At 36.1% G+C, this 22,189-nt stretch overlaps 1 protein-coding gene across 3 annotated transcripts in view; it reads right to left on the bottom strand.

The window, feature by feature from the left end:
• pcdh11 (protocadherin 11) overlaps positions 1–22,189 on the bottom strand; it is a 205,278-nt gene that overhangs the window by 153,055 nt on the left and 30,034 nt on the right. Inside the window, exon 4 of one of the 3 annotated variants that reach the window (XM_077236018.1) lies at positions 19,463–21,145. The exons of the other annotated variants lie outside the window; for them this stretch is intronic. Coding sequence (XP_077092133.1) covers positions 21,062–21,145 — 84 coding nt within the window. The 3' untranslated portion in view covers positions 19,463–21,061. Of the gene's footprint in view, positions 1–19,462; positions 21,146–22,189 lie in introns of those variants that run through there. 3 annotated transcript variants of the gene reach the window in all.

Genomic DNA, 22,189 nt, shown 5'->3' on the forward strand with positions numbered 1-22,189 from the left:
ATAATAATATTTTACAATATATATATATATATATATATATATATATATATATATATATATATATATATATATATATATATATATATATATATATATATATATATATATATATATATATATATATATATATATGTTTATATGGGGTGGTGATGGCGCAATGGATAAGACACATGCCTTAGGTGTGAGAGACCCAGGTTCGAATCCACTGTGAGACACCAATGTGTCCGTGAGCAAGGCACTTAACCCTTAGTTGCTCCAGAGGCGTGCGACCTCTGACATATATAACAATTGTAAGTCACTTTGGATAAAAGTGTCAGCTAAATGAATAAATGTAAATATGTTACCCTGGATCACAAAACCAGTCTTAAGTAGCACGGGTATATTTGTGGGAATAGCCAACAATACATTGTATGGGTCAAAATTATAAATTTTTCTTTTATGCCAAAAATCATTAGGATATTAAGTAAAGATCATGTTCCATGAAGATATTTTGTAAATTTCCTACCGTAAATGTATAAAACATTTATATTTGTGAGTGAATGCAGCACAATCGTGAACATAAATAGACAACTTTAAAGGCGATTTTCTCAATGTTTCGATTTTTTTGAACCCTCAGATTCCATATTTTCAAATAGTTGTATCTTGACCAAATAGTGTCCTATCCTAACAAACCATACATCAATGGAAAGCTTAAAGCTTATTTATTCAGCTTTCATGTGATGTATAAATCTCAATTTAAAAAAAATGACCCATAAGACTGGTTTTGTCATCCAGGGTCACTGTTTAGTGACGGATAGGACAGGCTTCCATTGCTGCACACCAAAATTCTATAGGAAACAATGTCAAGTAATATGTTTGAAAGTCTGGGTGGATTATTGTTCTTTATAAATAGCTAATGAGTACGTTAGTTTGTGAACAGCGGCAATATGTTTATCAGAGAGTTAAAACGCAGCTGGGAGTTGAAGTGTCTGATCTAACATTAAGTTGGTAAGTGTTGTAAGTGGTTATCATTCCCAACACTTATCATGAGTCAAGCACTTTAGTGTTCTCTAAAGTAAGTGAAAATAAATAAATAATGAGTGTGACATGTTGAAATGACACAAAATAACATCACAATGCTTCTAAGCCATCAAGCAATTCATTAAATGGAGATTTAAAATGTATCTGACGCATTCATTAAGAGTTGTATACAGATTTAGGCCTCGTAGATCATGTATATGCAAGTGCCAATGGGAAACCCGGTGCTTCCTTTTCCGCTTTCTCTCTGTAGGATTCGAATTATGACATCGCCTCGGGAACATTTGCTCAGACACGCGAGAGCAAGCAAGAGCCAGCGTTCATAGAAACAGTATAATCTCGAGTTAAATCTTTTACTTGAAGGATTAAATGGAATATCAAGGAGCAGAATGCAATATCACTAAACAAGAGGATGCCAGATAACAGTTGTGAATTCAGCCAGAAGCAGGAATCTGCTCCCTTGTTCTATTCTCCCGCAGGCAACTTCAGGGTGAGTATAAAGGATTATCCCCCACCCCCCATTATTATAAAAAAAAATAATGTTCTTTTCTCTTGAACATTGTATGCCTCTCTTTAAACACAAACTGATGCATCAGATATTCATGGAGGGATGGAAATCTCTGACAGAAAAACATTCCCCTTGACTTACATTCTCTCATTCACTTCATAAACAATATTTACATAACATATCTGTGATTCAAACTATGGGCAGTGGACTTTTAAAAATGAAACTCCTTTAAAACAAACTTTTCTCAAGAAGTCAAATTTCACTTATTTCATTTGTCCGCTATCAATGTCCCATATAGTCGTTATACATGAACCGTAATGTACAAATCACCAATCATTTTGTGATTGAAATTAGATTTGAAATATCTGGAATATAAGGGCTTGCTCATTTAATATAAGATAAATAAACTCTTTTTGAATAAGGTGACTACATTTCAGATAGATTGAAAATGATACAAAATATTCTATTGATGTTATTTATATGTTTATACTACTATTTACTCAAGCAATATTTACTCAATTTTTTTTTTATTTGCATGTCTCACATATCTCATATTTCATCTCAAGTTATGTGCTGTTAGCTCATTGGTAAACAAGTAACTTTTGTAGAAGAAAAAAATGGGGCAAAGTTATTTGTCACAATGTCTGATGGGCAGCCATAAACTTTGCATAATAATAATAATATAAATAATTTCTACAAAATGAATATTGGAGTGATTGATGTTAATTGCACTGTTTATCAGATTATCATAGTTTAAATATAATATTTGTATGATTGTTTTAACAGTTTAGAATTGAACTTCTCGGTCTTGGAAAAGGGTAAAACAATAACAGAACATCCAAATTAAGCAGCAAAAACTTTTGATAAAGGCATGGTGAAAAGTTGTGGTTTTAATGTGGCTCAAATAATGTTAATGTTTAATAAAACTCACCACTGGACACAAAAGAAACACTCTTAAATTGTTGTACTATTATCCAATGGCAATGATCTGTATTGGCTTCGGCTTTGTGTTTCATCAAAGCAGTGCAGCAAAATCTCGACTTTGTTGTGCACATTAGGATTGTAAGCCATACTTTGAGAGAACTCATCAACTCAACTCAACTCAACGCTTAATTATGTGTTAATTATGCAAGCTGTAAAGAGACCAACATATCCAGCAATTATCTTTCGGAGTTGCCAAACAAGTGATCATAGACTGTGATGCCAGTCATTATTCTCCTTTTAAGATGGTCACCACACATCGATTTCACAGAGTTTGTTGGAGATCAATTGGCTTCATTCATGCCTAGAGTCATTGAAAGGGGGGGGGGGGGGGGGGGGCTGTATCTATCAGCCGGGTCAGTGATTAAAACATGATTGTATTAATCTTGTCCTGCATCTAACAAAAGTGCATGCCGCCTCTATTTTGTATAATTGTTAAGCCCCACTTTGTTCAGAGCAACTGCCTTTTCCTTTAGACTGGCTTTTTGTATTAGAGGGGAACTTTAATCAGTGTTCTTTTAGTTTGGTTTGATCAGATTAGAGAAAAGACAAAAAACAACACAGACATCTAACCAATCTAACAAATGAGCTAATATACCTTTTAAATTGTACTTCGAAATCAATATTACTCATCTAATCTCGTCTATGACATTGCTTTTTGAAATGGAAAATTCAATAGGGAAATATTGAAGGATTAGTTCACCTAAAGTTTAACTCTTGGAAACTTTAAAAGAAAAAGTTTTGAATAATGTACTTGTAATTGTTTCCATTAGAATGAATTGGGGTTTAAAAGCACCTTGAGGTTATCATAAAAACGGTCCATACCACGGTCCAATTCTCCTAAAGCTTAGTATGAGATATATTTTTAAAGGAAATTAATGGTATGGTAACACTTTATTTTAAGCTGACATAGTTAGGTGACATTACTACATGTACTTACTATATTAATAACAGTAAATTATGCATAATTACAAGTAACTAACCCTAAACCAAACCCTAACTGTAACTCTATAAAGTGTATGTAGTTAATTTATATTACTCAGTAGTACTTATTAGAGTAAGTACAATGTAACTATATCACCTCAACCCTTAAACGCATACCTCAGGTCTTTAGTGACCCGGTACGTCATTTACTACCCTCCTCCTCGTTAATTTTTCAAAGTTCTGAGTATTCCTCAATCAATTTATTATAAATAATATGACAAGAAAAGAATGCCTGTTTTCTTTTTTCTTTCTTTCTTTCTTTCTTTCTTTCTTTCTTTCTTTCTTTCTTTCTTTCTTTCTTTCTTTCTTTCTTTTTTTTGTTGTTGTAAAAATTCAATAGGGTCACAGTATAACAGTGTAAGTATTTTTTTTCTGCTCAAACTTAACTTGAGATGATGAATAATGATGTTTTTGAATACCGAAATCAGCGGGGTTTTTTTACAATATACATTATAATGATAATAAGTGAGAACTGGGACTGTCATTGGAGCTAGACAGCCCTGGTTCTCACTCACTTTAATTATACTGTATATTGTTAAAAATAAAATGCTCTCTTGTGTTCTACAGGAGAAAGAAAGTCATCCGGGTTTTGAACAACATGAGGGTGAATAAACTATTCCTTTAAGTAGGACATCACTGCCAGGCCAGAATGCGTGTTCACCCTTGGTTTTATGGATCTGAGGTTTCAGTTGCAATACTTTCAGCTGCTTATAAATTCTCTGGCTTCAGCGGCCTCATGCTTTTATTTGCCGGAGCAGTGATCTCCAACTGGATGGCAGATCACAAAGCGTTATCGTTCCACTATTCTTCACACTGTGGCTCAAATACATTAAAGTACACTGTCACCGCCAGATTAGGGTTAAAGTAAAAGCTCAAGTCAAAGTTTTATGTGCATATCTCTTCTATATAGGAGCTTAACATTAAAAGGAATATCACATCTATCTCTAGCAGTAAACAATGATAGAAAGAGCGGTCTGCGGCAGGCAGCTTAACCTTGGCAACATTAAAACTTTAAAAGTATGTTGCTGTATTGAGGATTGTAGTTTGCATTTATTGATTTTTTTTTACTTACTCTAAACACAAAAGTATACTTTGGTATTGACATTAGATTCCTGAAAAACACATGACCATATACCACATGGAAACAAAGCATCTTGATTCAAACTGAATGCTTAATTCTGCTTTTCTCTCCTGCATTTTTAGAGCTAGTTTAATGTCAGTAACAGCTGCGCACGACGGCTGTTAACATTACAAGTGCTCTTGTCGCAGGTTGATTAAGGAAATAGTTTTGATTCTGAAAACCTAATTGCATTTTCATTATGTTATGTCAAACACAGGCATTAATATAAGACTAAAACGCTAAATTGTTGATTATAAAAGCTGCTTTGTCCAGCTTTGAAGTTGCAGGAAGCTTGGCTCCTTTCTCAGCCAGAGATGTTTCATTATTCATGCATTTTAATTCATTTCAGGAGGCCTAGCCAACTAACCAGTTTATATGAAGTGACAGAAAGACTGAGTCAGATTAAATTATCCTCTTCATGTGATTTGCGGCCTTCAGAACCCCTCCCTCTCCAGGTTCCCCTCCCACCGCACGTCCTTTCCATCAACTGTCTGAACCGAGCCCAGTTGCACATCTTTGTTTTAACTCTCCAAGCCTCAAGCGCATGCAAATGAATTTGGCACTTGACGTTTGAAGCGTAAGATGAAGAAAAATTCCCCAAGTGCAAAATCAAATAGATAAGAGGCAGGATTCCTCACTTTGCAGGAAATGTGTGTTTTGACTTGCTCTGTCTTTCATGTCTTCTTTTTAGACTTAAGCAGTCAAGGACAACTGGTTTTGAAGACACTTAATTTTCAATATCCAATTGCATTGACGGATGTACTCTATTAATATCATACATCCCGTGTAATTGGTAAGAAGTGACACTTCATTTCCAAGATAGGAATTTTAGAGTAGAACCAAAGAAACCAACCAGCTCATTCATTCATTCATTCATTCATTCAAAAATTAATTCATTCAAAAATTCATCAATAATAATGAATGAATAATGAACAAATTAATAAAAGAACAAACAAACGCGCAAAAATAAAGAGCGTAAATATTTTACTAAACAGGACAAATTAGCGTGAGAGAGTAATTCCATAAAAAGCGCAGATGGGAGTAGAAAGTAATGCGCGTGATCTACTGATGAAACGCAAATTAAAGGACACAGACGCGGCCAGATCATTTCCATATTGACCAACGCAATCTACCAAGGCAGCGCAAATTAGTATTTGACAGAAAGACATGGTTTGTTTTGGGCGGTGAATAATGGAGCAAATACCAGTACATTGACTAGCGTAAACCGTAGTAAATTACCTTGCATGAATCATTTAAAAACTCTCCTCCCATAAATTTTGTGTCTGAAAGGGGAAGTCCTACAAATGCATATGCAATAAGGTCAGCCACAAAAATAACCCTGTCCATGCCTTTGCAGCGCAAATTTTTCACAAAGTGTCTTTAGTAAATCCTGACAGTAGTTTTTTTAACGCTAGAAGAGTTTGAGCTGCCGCAAGCTGTTATAAATTTGACTATTAAAAACGTGTGCAATTAATAAATGTCAATTGAATCATACACAACAATATAGTTTAACAATAATTACTTAAAGCCATTAATAATATAAGCTAAAAACAATATATTTTAAGTTATTGCAATATATTAAAATAATTAGGATTTTTAAATGTTTTTTGAACGTTATGACAACATACTGTATGTTTTTACATTGCGCTAACTACGTTAAATAAGTTAATACAAAGTTATACAAAGTGAATTAAGTTATACAAAATTCAACTCATTGTAAACAAATTTAATGTAATTTAAGTTGAAATGACTCAAACATAAAAAAGTTGATTGTGCTTAAAAATTTAAGGCAGCAACTTTTTTTTTTTTACAGAACTTCACTCTGAGCTCTTTAGATTGATACATTACATCGTGATTGCAGAAAAAAACAACAACACAATCCATATTAAATAATCATAGTTTGATCAATGCTTTATATAAAACCTGACAAACAAAGTTATATCCTCCTATTATCTGCCAGCTGAAAATCTATCATTAGATGATACTGTAGATCCAAACATCCAGCTGGAACTGAAGCCCTCACTCTCTAGCTTAGATGTAATTTCGGTTTTCCATTGACACATTGCTCATGCAGAAGAAGACACATGTTGCTTTGTAATAAAATGGTCTGATCTTAAAGTCCCTTTAACAAAAATACTTAAAGCCCCCCTGTAGTCAATAATTTTATCCCTTACAACTCATCTTTGATCAACAAAATTACATATTCAAACGTTTTTTTTTCCTTGAAAAAAAAGTCTTCATGCCTTAAACTAGCTTGAATGTAACTCTACCCTTGCCTCATTTAGTATATGCGGTACTATAAATATGCAAATTAGTCCCGCCTCCACTCACTCACACCAGATCAGAGATCCACTCGTTGATGTGATAGAAGACAGTTTTTGATGTCAGAAACAGCAACGATTTCAAACCGTGATTTTGAGACTGTCTTTAGTTCACTGCAGTTTTAAGAAGAAAATACTCAGCAATGGTGTTGACTTTAGTTTACTTTGAATTTGCTCAAGCTTTGTCTTAAAGCATATTACAAACACCCCATAGTCATATAAACAACATTAAAAGCTTGATTTTCACCACAGGGGGAGTTTAAGAAAATGGTGCATTATGCTTGATTATTTATCAAGCGAAAGGGATTCTGATCTTAAGTGAATTGAATCTTACAGCATGGGAAAATATTTTTGAGTAGGTTAGACTGTGTATTTTCATAATTAAGAAGCCTTAAAGATCGGACTACTTTTCTAGGAATTACAGTTCATCCATACGTGTTCCATCAGTGTAACCGCCAACGTCAATAAATTGTCCTACGTTGCCAGCAGCGGCAGTGAAAAAGTGCAAGAGTCATCTGTTATACTACACCAGGCCACGACGGAATATTGGTCAGCGGCGACAGGACACTTTAAAATAAAAAAAGGCTGACTTTGACGCCCCGATAGGGCACAGCAAGGAGATGAATTGAGAGTAAACTCTGCATTGAAACTCATAAATCTCACATTACAGGCCATATTCAGCTGGGAACATTCAGCATGAGCTGCAGCCCAGTGTCTTTTTTTCATGAGTAGCCATCTTACTAATTACTCGACATGCCGGTTTTAGCGCTGTGGTCATGACTGAATGCTTGTCCTTGATAAGTTAGCGAGCTGCATATGCTTTAAAACTTCCCCTATGAGTGTTATCAAGTTGTTAGAAAATAGATAGGCCAGAATAGAAAAGAAACTGCTACACTGTTCGAGTACCTCGGCATCGCCTCGCCCCCGCCGCTCTGCCAAGGTCTGATGTTTGCATTGTGATGAGAACTACAAAAGAGTCCCTGATGAATTCAAGCTGAGGTCGATGTGAGCAAGGGGTCAAGAAAATGTGGTATGTCTGGGTGACCTTAATCACACACAGGTTCAGACGGACTCCGGTTTCACTTGTGGGCCTTATTTCAGGTCACTGCCTCAAAGTCAAAGGAGGGCACAGTCATTATCTCCAGCAGGAGAACCCAATCATCCACACAATGAAATGAGCTCCGTTCTCACAATGCACTCAAGTGTTGTCCATCTCCCTGGGCTGAACACATGTATTCGCAGTACGTGCTAATCTATGAAGTGAATTAGCCGTAAGAAATTTGTCCTGGTCTGCTCGCTGTTGCCTCGGCACACAAAGCAGATTTACAACCCATCAAACAGCATTGGTACTGAACCGACATCAAAACCAGTGCCTGGAAAATAGACTATATTAGTCATATTGTGCATTAGGGTTTGCTATTATAGCTAGCCGCTCTGTCTGCTGTGCCTGTTATTGATATTGCACATGCAATAAATGTATTACATTATATAAATTACATGTTATTTCTATGGTTAAGTCTACTAGGCCTTTGTGTAGCTCAAAAAGGTAAATGTTACAATATAGCACCAAAACAGCCAATGACATCTCATTAGTATTTAAAAGTAAAGTGTAGCTCACATTCATTTTTTATTTGGAAATAAACATAATGATAGAATCCAAAGTATAAAGTTTATACAAAACTAATATAAAATGTTTACAAATCCTACATAGGGATAGGGATAGCTTTGATTAACTTTAGTTATACAAGTAATGCAAATAACTTTACTCTTATTAGACCCATCTAGATGTGAGTGAATAAATAAATAAATGTTTGCTAATCTCAGACAAAGTTTCTCCATCACGTCTTCCAGCAAACAACCAACCAAATTAATAAATAATAAATCATTGTAAAATTATTCGAAAAGATTTGTCCTTTATATCAAAAGGTTATTTTAGATACTATGTCAAAATGTTGATATTGCACATTTAATAAGTGGGTAACACTTTAAGTTAACTAACTTAACTTTAATGTTAAGTTGATAAAAATATAACTGCTCGTTGTTAGTTCATGTTATCCCATTAAAGAAAATATAAACAGATACAACTTTTGATTTTAATATTGTATTAGTAAATGTTCAAATTAATATTAACTAAGATGAATAAATGTTAGTTCATGCTATCTACTGTAGTCACAGTATTTCCAATCAGGGTTATTGTCTTTCCAAACACCCAAAATGTACATGCACTTTATGTTAAAGGCGGGCATACACTGTGCGATGTCTGTGCGATTTCAGCAAGGTATCTACTCACACTGAACGAGTAGATCGCATGCGATATAAAGCCAAAGCTCAGGATTTATGTGCTCACACTATACGGTCCGAACGTCGAGCTGCGACTTGACTGCTCACACTATACGTGTGGAATATGTGCGATAAACCCCCGTGCTGGGTTGGTACACGATATCATGTATCCAGAGATATTGTCAAAACAAGCATCAGTTATCAATATCATGATTTAGCACTTCCAATTTATGTATTAAATTATTATTATTATTATTGTATTAGGGAAGGCTAATTTTATTATTAAATTGATCTGCTATTATAATTAATTTGCCACGCAATAATTTGACAGCACATCCCCGCAATGCGCTGTGAGGATAATAAAATATTTTATAGAAGCTTACTCCTCGAGGAATAATAATAATATAATTATATGCCTATAATTCATTATAATCGACCTAAATGTTTTAGACAATTTTCAATGAGGATCCTCTTTGAAAATTGTCTGAAACATTTAGATCGATTAGGCTACAATGAATTATAGGCATATAATTATATTAACACTATACACATGTCTGAACACTGCAATAATTAGTCATCAATGAAAATTAAAAATTGTTTATTTGATAAAAATTGTTTAAAAATTGTAAATTGAAATTGTTTATTTCAAAAACATTGTTTAACAAATTAATAAAAGAGGCACTGTGCTACATCGCAGCTTGGAAGACGTGGGTAGGCCTAATAACTGGACAAACTGGAGGTAAGCAACAGTAATTTGTAGCTAGTTTGAACTACAGAACTTAAAGAGTTCCCTCTTTTCGTTTTTTTTTTTCTGCAGATTGAAATGGTTAAAATCTGTTTTCGAGCAGGCGCAGTGAGGGATAAAACACTGAGTTTAGGGCAATCGATTCGTAGCTCTGCTTCAACTGTGCGATATAGTCACGAGGAGCGACCAAAATTTCTGACATGCCAGAAATTCATCCGACTATCCGATTGCCGATCGGGAGAGGTTAATCGCATCTCTTTTCCCCTTGTATACTGCACGAACACTGCACGACAAACGACGCACGAAAAAGCTGAAAATCGGCCCGACCCGAAAAAGAGTCGCACGAGTCAGAATTCGGCTCAAAATCGGACGAAATTCGCACAGTGTATGCCTGCCTTAAAATGTAGCTGTGGATTCAACCACAACCATCGCTCCTGTAAATACTGCAGTTAAGCTTCTGTAAACTCTTTGTAGACTTGATTTAGAGTTATCAGGCTCTAAATCAAGTTAGATAGAGCTGCCAGTCCACAGGCACTCTCGCCTATGTTTAATTAGTACAGATTGACTCCCTCATCAGAGTGACACGTGCTAAAGCAAGACTACGAGCAATGGCTCCCATATCCCTCATTGATTTCAATATCATTCAGTATGATAGCTTTGTTGTGTCTTTACACCTGAGGTCCTTGCCACACAAACAAATAGAAAACAAGCACAGCAAACACTCTACACTTAAAGCTTGACAGTGCTTTAGTCAGACTTCAAACTACGTGTGACTGCAGCAAAATGACGATCTGCTCTGGTGAAGGCTGAGGTGAATATATTTCATCTCGTGAGATCTAACCAGCCAAAAAACATCACAAATATACGGTGTCGGCGGAAATCACATGCAATAATCCGTTTTACTGATCTATCAAAGGTAGACTTCCCATGCTCAGCTAATTAATCAGTTATGACTCCCATACTGATTGTTTCAGCGCGTTCTAAACAGTTTTAACACATTTTCACTTGATTGCATGAGCTCAGCTGTTCATTTTAAGGGACAGTGGCTCAATGTTTCAAGGGAGGAATAACATTATCTGTCCATGTGCTTGGCTTCTGCTTATTGAGATTTATCATACCCACCATCCATGGCAATCAAAAGGCATCGCCCCATGCAGACAGATTGCAGAATAGCCAAAGCCCATTTGCATTTATAAAAATGTTTTAAAAAAAAAAGAGAGAGAGAGAAAGAGACAAAGCAATATGCAAGTACATAGCTCACAAAAGAGAATGTTACTGTCTTTCATCTGCCTATAAAACAACTTAAAAAAAAAAAAAACGACATTTGAAACAGCAATGACCATATGAGGTGTTTATGCATGTATGTGTTGTCAAAACATCAGTGAGCTTTGAAAAAAAACAGACGCTTTGGTCTGGTCTTATGATTTAATTTTTTTTTTTTTTTTTTTTTTGTTAAAGTTTCGAAATAGGATCCAAGCCATTCTGTTCAAATATTAAAATCTCAAACACTTTGAAAGGTGCGCTTTAGGATTTACAGCGCAAAAGAGAAGTGCTTGGTTTGAAAAGGCATTCGTTTCATTTTAGTATTGAAAAGGTGCTTTAAAAAATGTGTTCCATAAAGGAGCATAAGACTGCACCCAAGGAAAGTAATTTATCTTTCAGTGCCTCTTTGTCCTATTTATTTAGAAAATATACACAATTTTTCAAGCACCCATCATGTGTGACAAAAGCCACTACTGTTAGATGGAGGGAAGCAAAGAGTATGGCAAGGTATTAAACAATACAGTAGCTTTCAAAGTGCTTACTAGGCAAGCGGCAGGCATCCGAAGGCATGCGGGGTCTACAGGGCAGCTCTCTGGGGCCGACAATCTGTACGAACAGTATATGCTTCCAGCTCCTGCTCACATTCCCCTCAACAGCAGGTCTGCTTCTCTTACATTTGACTGCCTGCAGCCAGATTTAATCTAATGAACGCATAATGGCACACACACACTATCCTATAATAAAATCTTCTCGGGTCTGTTTTGCAATGTAATACCGAGCTGACATTTTGTTGACATTCCAGATCAGGATTTTGTACTTAAGTCCAAAGCAAGACAAAGTTTGGATGTCATAAATATATAATGATCCATACTATGAATAGAGATCTTAAAAATAGCAAGCTTTCTGCCCTGATATTGATATTTGCTAATAACCTCTGCCAGCAAGTTAAGTTTGGACGAATGTCAATTCAAGCTTGCATAATTCTAATTTCTTTGTCTCCTGGAAACCTAACAGTCTGTCTGCTCTCGTTTACCGTCCTCTGAATGCGCCTGGCCGCCTGCTGCACAGATCGTGGAGGGGATGCATATTAAATCGAGAGCACTGACCATTCAATTTGGCCTCTGATCACAAATTTTTTTTTTCCAATTAAAACTGAAAGCTAATTGAATTAAATTCCATTTTGCATTTTTTGACCACGTTATACAATGGTGATCTATTCTGTTAACACGTTTCCCCCCTCCGGTCTAGCACCGGTTCACCTTTAAAAGTGCATTATATGGTATCCTGGCTACGTGACGTGCATACGCCATCCAATTCTTGTCGTTCTGAGCTCTAATGAGTCTGCTGCGACTAATTAGAGAAATATGTCTCGGTTGCGCTTGTTGTCCATCCCTGATGATGAGGTTGTTAAAAAGTAGGGATACAAAAAATAAAGGTTATACACTACCATTCAAAAGTTTGGGGGCGGTACTTTAAAAAAATAAATAACTTTTTCATTTTATTTATTAAACTGTTCAAACTGTGACATTGAAGAAATTTATAATATTATATTTCAAATGAATGCAGTTATATTGAACTTCCTATAGCCTATACTTCTATGTGCAGATATTTGAAGCGTTGATAATATTACAAAATGTTTCTTGAGCAGAAAATCAGCATTTCTGAAGGATCATGTGACACTTAAGACTGGAGTAAGGATGCTGAAAATACAGCTTTGCACCAGTTGCTGCCTTAAATTTAAGTACAGTCAACTTGGATGTTTAAATCATTTCAACTTAAATTACATTAAATTGGCTTGAAAATGAATTTAATCTTGTTTAACATAAAAAAGATTTATGATTTTTTGATGATTTTTGACGATTTTGATGAGTTAAAGCAATGTAAAAACATACGTTGTCATAACTTATTGATTATATCATTTTTTACAGTGTAAGCTCCGAGCGGGATTCGAACAGACGTTTCTGTCATGAGAGGCAGGCGCGCAAACAAGGACGCTAAAGGCTGCAGCCTCTAGCATCTATCGCTAGTGCGTCTCTTGAAGCCAGGAGAGTGAGGTTTTGAGGTTTACCTGCACAGTTCTCACTAGCTGGCCTCCGTTAGACTGACCCCCCTAAACTTCACTCCCATCAGGGTCACGGCACTATTGTAACCCCTCCGGTCCTACTCGCTCCGCTCCGACAGGACTCAAACCGGCGTCTTCGACATGGGAGGCGCTAAAGACCGCAGCCTCTATCATCTATCGCTAGTGCGCCTCTTGAGGCCAGGGGAGAAATGTTTTCTCACACAGCTCTTACTAGCTGGCCTCTGTTATAATTACATTTTAAAACATATTAAAATTGAAAGAAATTATTTTATATGTTTTTTTGTTTTCTTATTAAATAAATGCAGCCTTTGTGAGCATAAAATACTTATTTCAAAACCATAGAAAATATTACGGGCCCAAACATTTGAATTGTAGTGTATTTCAGTTTTCATTTTATTTCTTTTCAAATATCAGAAATGCCATTCATAAGAATCTATTCATACCAGACTTAGGAGCGACAGTTGTATGTTCAGCGTGACAAACGCATGCCTCGTTGAGAGACAGCTCTGTTGAGGGGCTATTATATAGTCAACAAAGTAACAACGATTTGGAGCAAATTGCTTGTCTATTGTGTGGTCAAACATTGTTCGGAGCAGGGTTCAAAACCCTGCCCTAATTGGGTCTCACTCTAGAGACGTCTACTCCATGTCAGCTATGTAGCATAAACTCGCCGGCAGAGCGGAGCAGAGTGTGTCTGTGGCTCAGTGATTAGCACCCTGCCCAGTTAATTTTAGCAAGGTTTGGAACAGGACTAATCAGGAATTAAGAGTCGGCATCCACCCTAAACCGCCTTCTTTACGCCATCACACTTTCAGGATGGAAAAAAGGCAATTGTCTGCTGTCTCCGATTATCCCCAGGAAAGCCTATAATCTGGCTGACAGTACTTAAGGAGTCAAGCAGCAAATAAACAACATTGATTATCATCCACTGTTCTTTTTTCTCTCTTATTTTTGTCCTGTAGATAGATGAGGAACTTTGGTGGCTCCAACCCCCCTTCTTACCATCTGCTTCAGCAAATGTTAAGGCTGGGTAAATACCCCTCAGTCCTCTGTCCAAACCAGATTATCAGCTATTCTAAGATGGGGCTGGGCTCTTACCGTCTTCCAATCTCTTTTGCGAGCGTAAATCAAGAAATCTGTGCTGGATTACCTGGATTACAGTGGCTTTGAACAGTGTCTTTAAGTCAACGCTTCCCAACCTGACTAGCCGATCTTCTGCTTACCCACTTAGAAAAGATCTCATGCCAATGTCCGTTCCACACGGCACTGTTTCCTAGAAATAAGCCCTGAAGATGGAGGAACTGCTTTCTTTGGAAAATGAACATACGTTTTGTGTTAGTCACAATTGTGTATATTTCTTAGAGGGAACAGTTCACCCATAAATGAAACTTATCTCATCATTTACTCACCCTCAAGACGTTCCAAGCCTGTTTGACTTTCTTCTCACAGTAAAACACAAAACAAGGCAATTTGAGAAAATGTCCACGCTGCTCTTTTCCATTCAATCAAAGTAAAAATGTATTAAAAAAGATTTCTTGAAAGAAAGTCATAAGGATTTTGAGAGACATGATATTTAGTAAATAATGGCAGGCAGCATTTTTATTAGAATTGGGTGAATTATTTCTTGATTTTACTTAAATATGTCAAATGAACCAAGACTTGTATGTTAAATATAAATATCTTAAAAAAAAGAAGATTAGTTTGAGATTAAGATTGCAAAATTAGCAGTTTCTGTGGATTTATTATTTATATGTGTATGTTTCAGTAAAATAAAACATAAAAATTGATTTATTCTAAAAACTACTGACAAAATTTCTTCCAAATTCCACATAAAAATATTGTCATTTAGATAATTTATTTGCAGAAAATCCACATTTGGTGTTTTCAGACCTCGAATAATGCAAAGAAAACAACAGAGCTGTTTAATCTATATACAAATATATTTCACAGCAGCACTAATAGAACTTTTATCATTTGCCTTACACTGAAAGTGCACTCACTTGTTTTATATAAGATAACCCTAACAAAAACAAAAAAACAAAAACAAAAAAAAATACACGGGTTTGGAACAACATTGTATATTATGACAATATTGATTTTTGGGTGAACTATACACCCCTTTACCATATATTAAAATCACTATTCCCCTTTACCATACATTAAAATCATTAAAACCGCCATGTTGCAGAGCAGTGCAAAGATGTGGCATACAAAATATACCTTGCTAGGATATATGCAGACAAAATGAAAAACAAGCTCTGGAAATTGAATTCTGATCCCTTGTTTTAGAAGAGTGTATTTCTTAGACAGTGTCCTTCTGAAGATTAGTGTATAACAACATTCTTCAATTGAATTTCGAGAGCATTTAATCAGACAGCAGTGTATTTATTTTGAAGCTTTTTTACATTTTCCCTTTGGAATAATAAGCCTATACAACCTGGCAATCTTAGACAAACAAGCATGACAATCAAGTTTAAAAGCAATTCTTAATCTTCCCCGAAAACCAACAAAAAGCTATATGGCCGTAGAGCTGCTTTAACGTCAGACGTGCTCCATTTGGGACAATCTCTTCTGCATTAGGATGCTTTTGAATGTGAGAAACAGACTCTCTAATTGACAAAACACATTGCCCAATTCTGTACTGAAAGAAATGTCTGCATATATACAGTACAGACTCTAATTTATTTCCTTCATCAATAACATTAATATCAGCTATCTCAGAGCAATTGTATGTAAATCTGTGCAGCCTAAAAATAGTTATCCCTGTGTGGCTTGTGAATATTTATAGCATTGTACTTTTAACCAATGGGCACATTTTAACAAGCGCCAACCGGTGTCTTTTAAGAACTGCTTCGATTTTTGAACATACAAATGAAGAACTGCAAAAAATTATTGAATTATTCAGTTTGGCAGAGATTTGGCAGCAGGAGTGCGCTGCACTGCCTTGAGTGCAAATAACAGAGACCATCTTCCTGTTTCCTACACCGCTGCACAGAAAATGCATAAATAGCACTACATAGAGATAATCAGCAAACCCTCTGGGGCTTGGACACAATATTCTCAGTCTGCAGTAATTCCCTCGTGTACCTGATCATTTATAACGACGGACGACTCTCCGGTACCCTCAAATCCCGGCCCCATTCTGCCCCTCTGTGTGTGATGTAATACTGAGGACACAGGATATGATCGATATGAATTATAAATACGATCTCAAGACATATGTTTTGTTGCACTTTCTCAGCAATCTGATCCTAGTCTGTCCTCCTCAAGATACTTTTTGTCATTCTAAAGTCCAGCCGATTTATTAATTCATGAGCTCTTCTATGGTGCAGTACTCTCATAGTCAGCACCTGCTGGAGAGGTACTTTAGGCATTCAGAGTCAAGTAATGCAATTCCTCAGTGGTTTCACTCTCATTGTGCTGTGGCAGCTCGACTTGTTTAGAATCATTACGTTTCTTTAAATTAATCAAAATTACATTTATTTTTAGAATTAATTTATGCATTTATTCTTTCCCACCAACACACGCAGGAAAGGAAAAGAGAAAATAAAGCTATGTGTTTCTGAGGATTTGTAACATTGTGCAAAGTCAGATGTAAAAGTCGACTGCATTCAAAGGTAACATTAAACAAAAGTTCACCCTAAAATTTAAACTGTGTCATCATTTACTCACCCTCGTGCCGTTCGAAATCTGCATGACTTTTTCTTCTGCAGAACACTAAATAAGATATTTTGAAGAACTGTTTTGGTTCATATAATGAAAGTCAATGGGGTCCAAAACAACAGCCCACTACCTTCAACTGACAAAAAAGAAAAAAATCACATGGGTTAAATTTTTATCAAAAAAATAACAAAATGCCTTAAAACCAGCAATATTCTGAAAAAGTATTACCATTTAAAATAACTGTTTCCTATTTGTAATATTTTAATATTATTTCTGTGATGCAAAGCTGGACTCCGTTCTTTAATCTTTCAGAAATCATTATAAAATGCTGCTTTTCTGCTCAAGAGACATTTCTTATGCTTCTTAATAATGTTTGCGGAAACTGTGATTTATATATATATTTTTTTTTTTCAGAATTCTTTGAAGAATAGAACGTTCAAAAGAACAGCATTCATATGAAAAACTAATCTAATGTAATATAAATGTCTCTACTACATTTGATCAATTGAATGCTTCCTCGCTGAATAAAATGATTAATTTGTAAGAATAATGTCTACTTTGTGTGTAAATGACTTTCATTTTTGTGTGAACTGTTCAGTACCTTTAACCTGTTCAAGGATGTTTTAGGCTAATGTACTCAATCCCTGAGGCATTTCCATTATTAAGGCTGAAACTTCACAGTTAATCAGTCTCCTTATTGACAGTTGCTTTATTAGATTATGAGCAAACATGCAGGTACGTTAGCTTTGTGCACAACACATGGAGCCACATAATCCATGGCATGCAGCAGCTAGCATTTCTATTTGATTCAATGAGAATTCTTCTTCCTCTAAACGCTGTCAAACAAATAATACATTTAAGCTCAACTCCACAAATCAAGCAGAGCCAACACACAAAACTCTCCTCAGCTGTCACAGTCAATTTGAAGAATAACAATGGCTAAATTATATATCTTTAAGAGATATAATTTGCCAGCAGATGGAGACCAATCTGTTGGAAGATTTTTGCCCATTCTTTAAATCCAAAGACATTAAGACTCTCTGGAATACTCAATTTTGATTGGTCGATTGCGGCATTCTGCGTTCAGATTTGTATAATGACCACTTGACAGTAGATAATTGACCGTTGTAAAAAGCAACTGATTTCCTACATGACTGTGCTAGTCTTTTGTATCATTCTGTGGTCTCTTTCTTCTCGAACAACTGATGAAATGATCTTTACATTTATGCATTTGGCAGATGCTTTTATCCAAAGTAACTTACACTGCACTCAAGCTTTATATTCAAACAATTCAGGCATTCCCAGGGATTTGAACCCATGACCTTGGCATTTTTAGGAATGCCATGCACTACAGTTTGAGCTACAGAAGGATAAAATCATATCAATTCAAATCACTATTTCATGTACATTCCTTTATTTATTTGGTGGAGGCTGTGTTGAAGAAGCAGCAGCCTGCTGATTGTACATTATCTCTTACATGTTTGACACAGAACCGTAAAAGGTTGATATATATATGAAACAAATGCAAGCTTGAGTGAGCAAAAGTGTTTCACGAAATAGCAAATGTGCTTTGATGATGGTCTTCTCAATCAGTTCTTATGTGCATGCAAACATAGAGAGTACACATAGTTTAGCACATTGAGAGTTTACATTGTGATATTAATAGCAGGCTGACATTTGCACACTACCTCAGAAAAAAGGAGACAAGCTCAACGTAGTGCATGTGCACCATTTTCTCTAATCACCAAGGACATATTTCCCTTAAGGGAAATGGGTAGCTCTCCAGTCTTGCAATTTAAAGTAACTTTGATAAGCAATTAAATTGTTTTCCATTGCGCCTCTCATTTCTCCCCTCTTTCATGTGAACTTCTGGAACAGATGCTTTGAAACCACATACATGGGAACAATGGCTGGCTCTTGGTCCTGCTCACAAACGGATGTTGAGGAAATATGTGATCAGTGAGCCTTAAAAATTGTAATTGTTCAGTCTCATAAAAAGATATATTTCAATAGATGCATAAGTTCCAGTGCAGTTGCATAATTGAGCAAAATAAATGTGGTTGCGTTATTTTTGTACTTCCACAGACTAAGGAGTACTTGTGAGTTTAAAGAGCCAATGTGGCTCAGCGTTATGCTTTATATAGGCTTTAATTAATGCACCACATAATTCTTACTTTATGCTTTATAGTAAATCAAACAAAAAAAAATTTAAAAGGAAATTAAATAATATATTAAATGGGAATATATACAGTGGGGTCCAAAAATCGGAGACCAGATTAAAAATCCTTTTTTTAAATCATCAAATGAATAAGTATATACTAATATCAAATGATTTTGTGGCATGTTCCTCTGATTTTATTGTTTATAATAAAATGAGCATTACATTAAAAAACTACAATACAGAAACATTATCATAATAGTGGTCTCAGAATTTTGGACCCCATTGCATATAAATGTAATATTGTTTAGTTAATAAATGACGCATGGAAATGTGCAGTACAATGCAAAAGACTTTAATAAACTTCCAAAGCTCAAACATACATAAAACAGTTATATACAGTTGACTTCACATGTCGGCAAATCAAAGAATAATACAAAGATAATGTGAGGTGCTTCATATATAATGAAAGTGATTAGAACCTTACATTAAAAAAAGTCCATTTCTTTTTTTCCCTCCCAACCTTTTCTTTGTCTATCGCAAATGTCCAGGCATGTCTACTTGTTTCTTGCACAGTGCTACAGTTTTATGTGTGAGTCATTCTGTGTTTCCTACTCCAGAGCGTTACACTTGACACCATTAAGACATCTGATACCTCCGCAGGAATAAGAGGTCAAACATTTGGGCCCAAAGACACTTCTACAAATCAGCCCATTTGCTAAAAAGGAGTAAATTACTGCTTGAACAAAAGTGCTATCCATCAAAGCAATTTATTAGTGATGTAATAGTCATTCAAGACGGAAATACCCGACTACAAAGTTTCACAAAAGAGCTGTAGGATGCTAGTTATAACGACTTTAAAGTGCTCATGTAGTGTGAGTTCTCATTTGATTGTAAATTTATTGCTGTTGACATAAAATCAGAATAGTTCACGTTGTATTTTCGTGCTCTTAATTGTATTTTCTACTTTTAATATAGTTTTTTTTTTCATCTCGGTTGAATGAATATATAGCATGTCAGTTTCAGAATATACAAACACCCAGGTGATGTAACTAAAACCTACCATCTCGTATGTCAGATTGCCGGAGGCTTTCTATTCAAAATCAGTTAAATACATCTTACAGGTTATATTGGCTCTGGTAAAAGCGAACTACACAGACAACATATAAAGGTCAGACCCGGTGTCCCTTTCTACTGAGTACAAGAGGATTCTTTGATTAGGAAGCAGGAACACTGTCCCAAATGATTGCAGCTTAGTACAGCATTTGGGCTATATTAGACTCTTTCACGTCCCAAATTCGGAGGCAATCAGTGTCACAGCTAAAGTGTGTTGGTACCTCCTATAGAGGGCCATGCATTTCAATGTTAGCCACACGTTAACAGGCCTTGGCAATCAGTGACGAGGTGTTTGCAGTATCAAGGCCGTGATAACAATCTATCGGATACGGCGCCTGTGCGAGCTCAGAATGAACAAATGAAACAGTAATAGCAGGTGAGCAAAGGATATATAGAATGAAAAAGGAAACAACCAGCAGGCACGTCAAAGTTTCATCGAACTTTGTCTAATGTGTCAATCAAGAAAATCAGTGAACAAAATCAATAAATAAACACACAGACTACAAGGACTGTGATGCTTCTATACATACATACATATCTATATAAACATCCTATACAGAGGTCTTTGCCATAGTCATATTCCATTTGGATAAGCAGAGTGGAGATGTCTTTCGTGCCCTATTCGGTGCAACCGGTGAATGAGGACAAAAGGGTTTAAACAAAGCATTTCAAACCAGTCACAAGCAGAGTTTCGGACGGTTAAATTAGTCTGATGTAGCTCTCTAGGACTCGTTTGAGGCTGGAGATTCTGTACAGTTCATGTTTTCACCTCTTCAGTGATTGCCTTCCTCTCCCTCCCTCCCTCTCTTTAGGAAATGGCAGCTAGAGATTGATTTTTATCCTGTGGGAGCGAGCTGTACCTGTGCCACAGAGTGTGCCATAGAGTGGTGGTTTCAGTGCCGTCTCCTGTAATATAGAGAGACAGACAGATATAGGGAGATTGTAGTTAAAAAAATCATCTGGCTTGCTAAGCTGCAGTATGTACTGTGTAAGATGATAATGAAGTCCTCTCTCTCTCTGGACATATACATTCACATGCATACATAAAGAGAGAGAGAGAAAGAGAAAGCATTCTTCAAGGAACAGACTAAAAGAGTTTTGTGCTAATTTTATCTTGTCGGATTTACCTTGAAGAATGCTCGGTGTTATCAACGGGTAAAAGTAACTAGTCAGTGCATGCAGGTAAACCAAATTGCTTTTTGCTCCAAATTGCCGTTACATCCACCACACTAAAGCAACACTCATTCATTGATGACAACAGGAAGCTCATGTGACTGAACATTTCTTTTTGAGATAGTTGGATAGTGGTTTGGTGTAACACTTAAAAAAATGTGTTTTTTTATATTAATTTGTTCTGAGTCGACCTCTTAAATTCATCACTGAAATATATATCTGCAAGCGACAGTGGATGAATCTAATGAGCATGTGCAAGAGAAAAGTACCATTTCAAAGCTCTCTATAGTTACTCTTCAACAATGCCAAAAAATTAAAATAAAAGATACGCGACTTAAGATACTATTTCAAGCTGACAGCATTGACATTAAAGTGCAGCTTAACTGGTAGAACACAATGTCAAGCTCATTGTTAATTTCCCAGGAAACACGTGCTGATAAAATATATATAATGGTTCTCTTACGAGAGGTTCTCTCGTATTGCGTAAGTTTAGCTTACGCTACGGGAAAGATTCATCTTCTCAAGATACTGAAGCCAAAAAATTATCCTTAATTTTGTATTCCTTGTCAACGCAGTGCAGCAGCTAGCAGACCTAGAGCTGGCCATCTCGCATGCTCATTGGCTGCCCTGCGGGTAACTGCTGCAGCCTACCAGTGAGCCCGGCGTGACGTCACGCCCAATGAAGGGCGCCCGCGCCTTCATAGCGTCACAGCCCGCCAGAATGGGCGTGGCTTAGCGTATAACACTAGGGGCTGTAGGCTGACTTCCCTGATTTCG

Source organism: Siphateles boraxobius, unplaced genomic scaffold (genome assembly GCF_051911475.1).
Source record: "Siphateles boraxobius isolate OS27281-9 unplaced genomic scaffold, OSU_SipBor_1 2, whole genome shotgun sequence".
In the NCBI taxonomy this organism is placed as follows: Eukaryota; Metazoa; Chordata; class Actinopteri; order Cypriniformes; family Leuciscidae; genus Siphateles; species Siphateles boraxobius.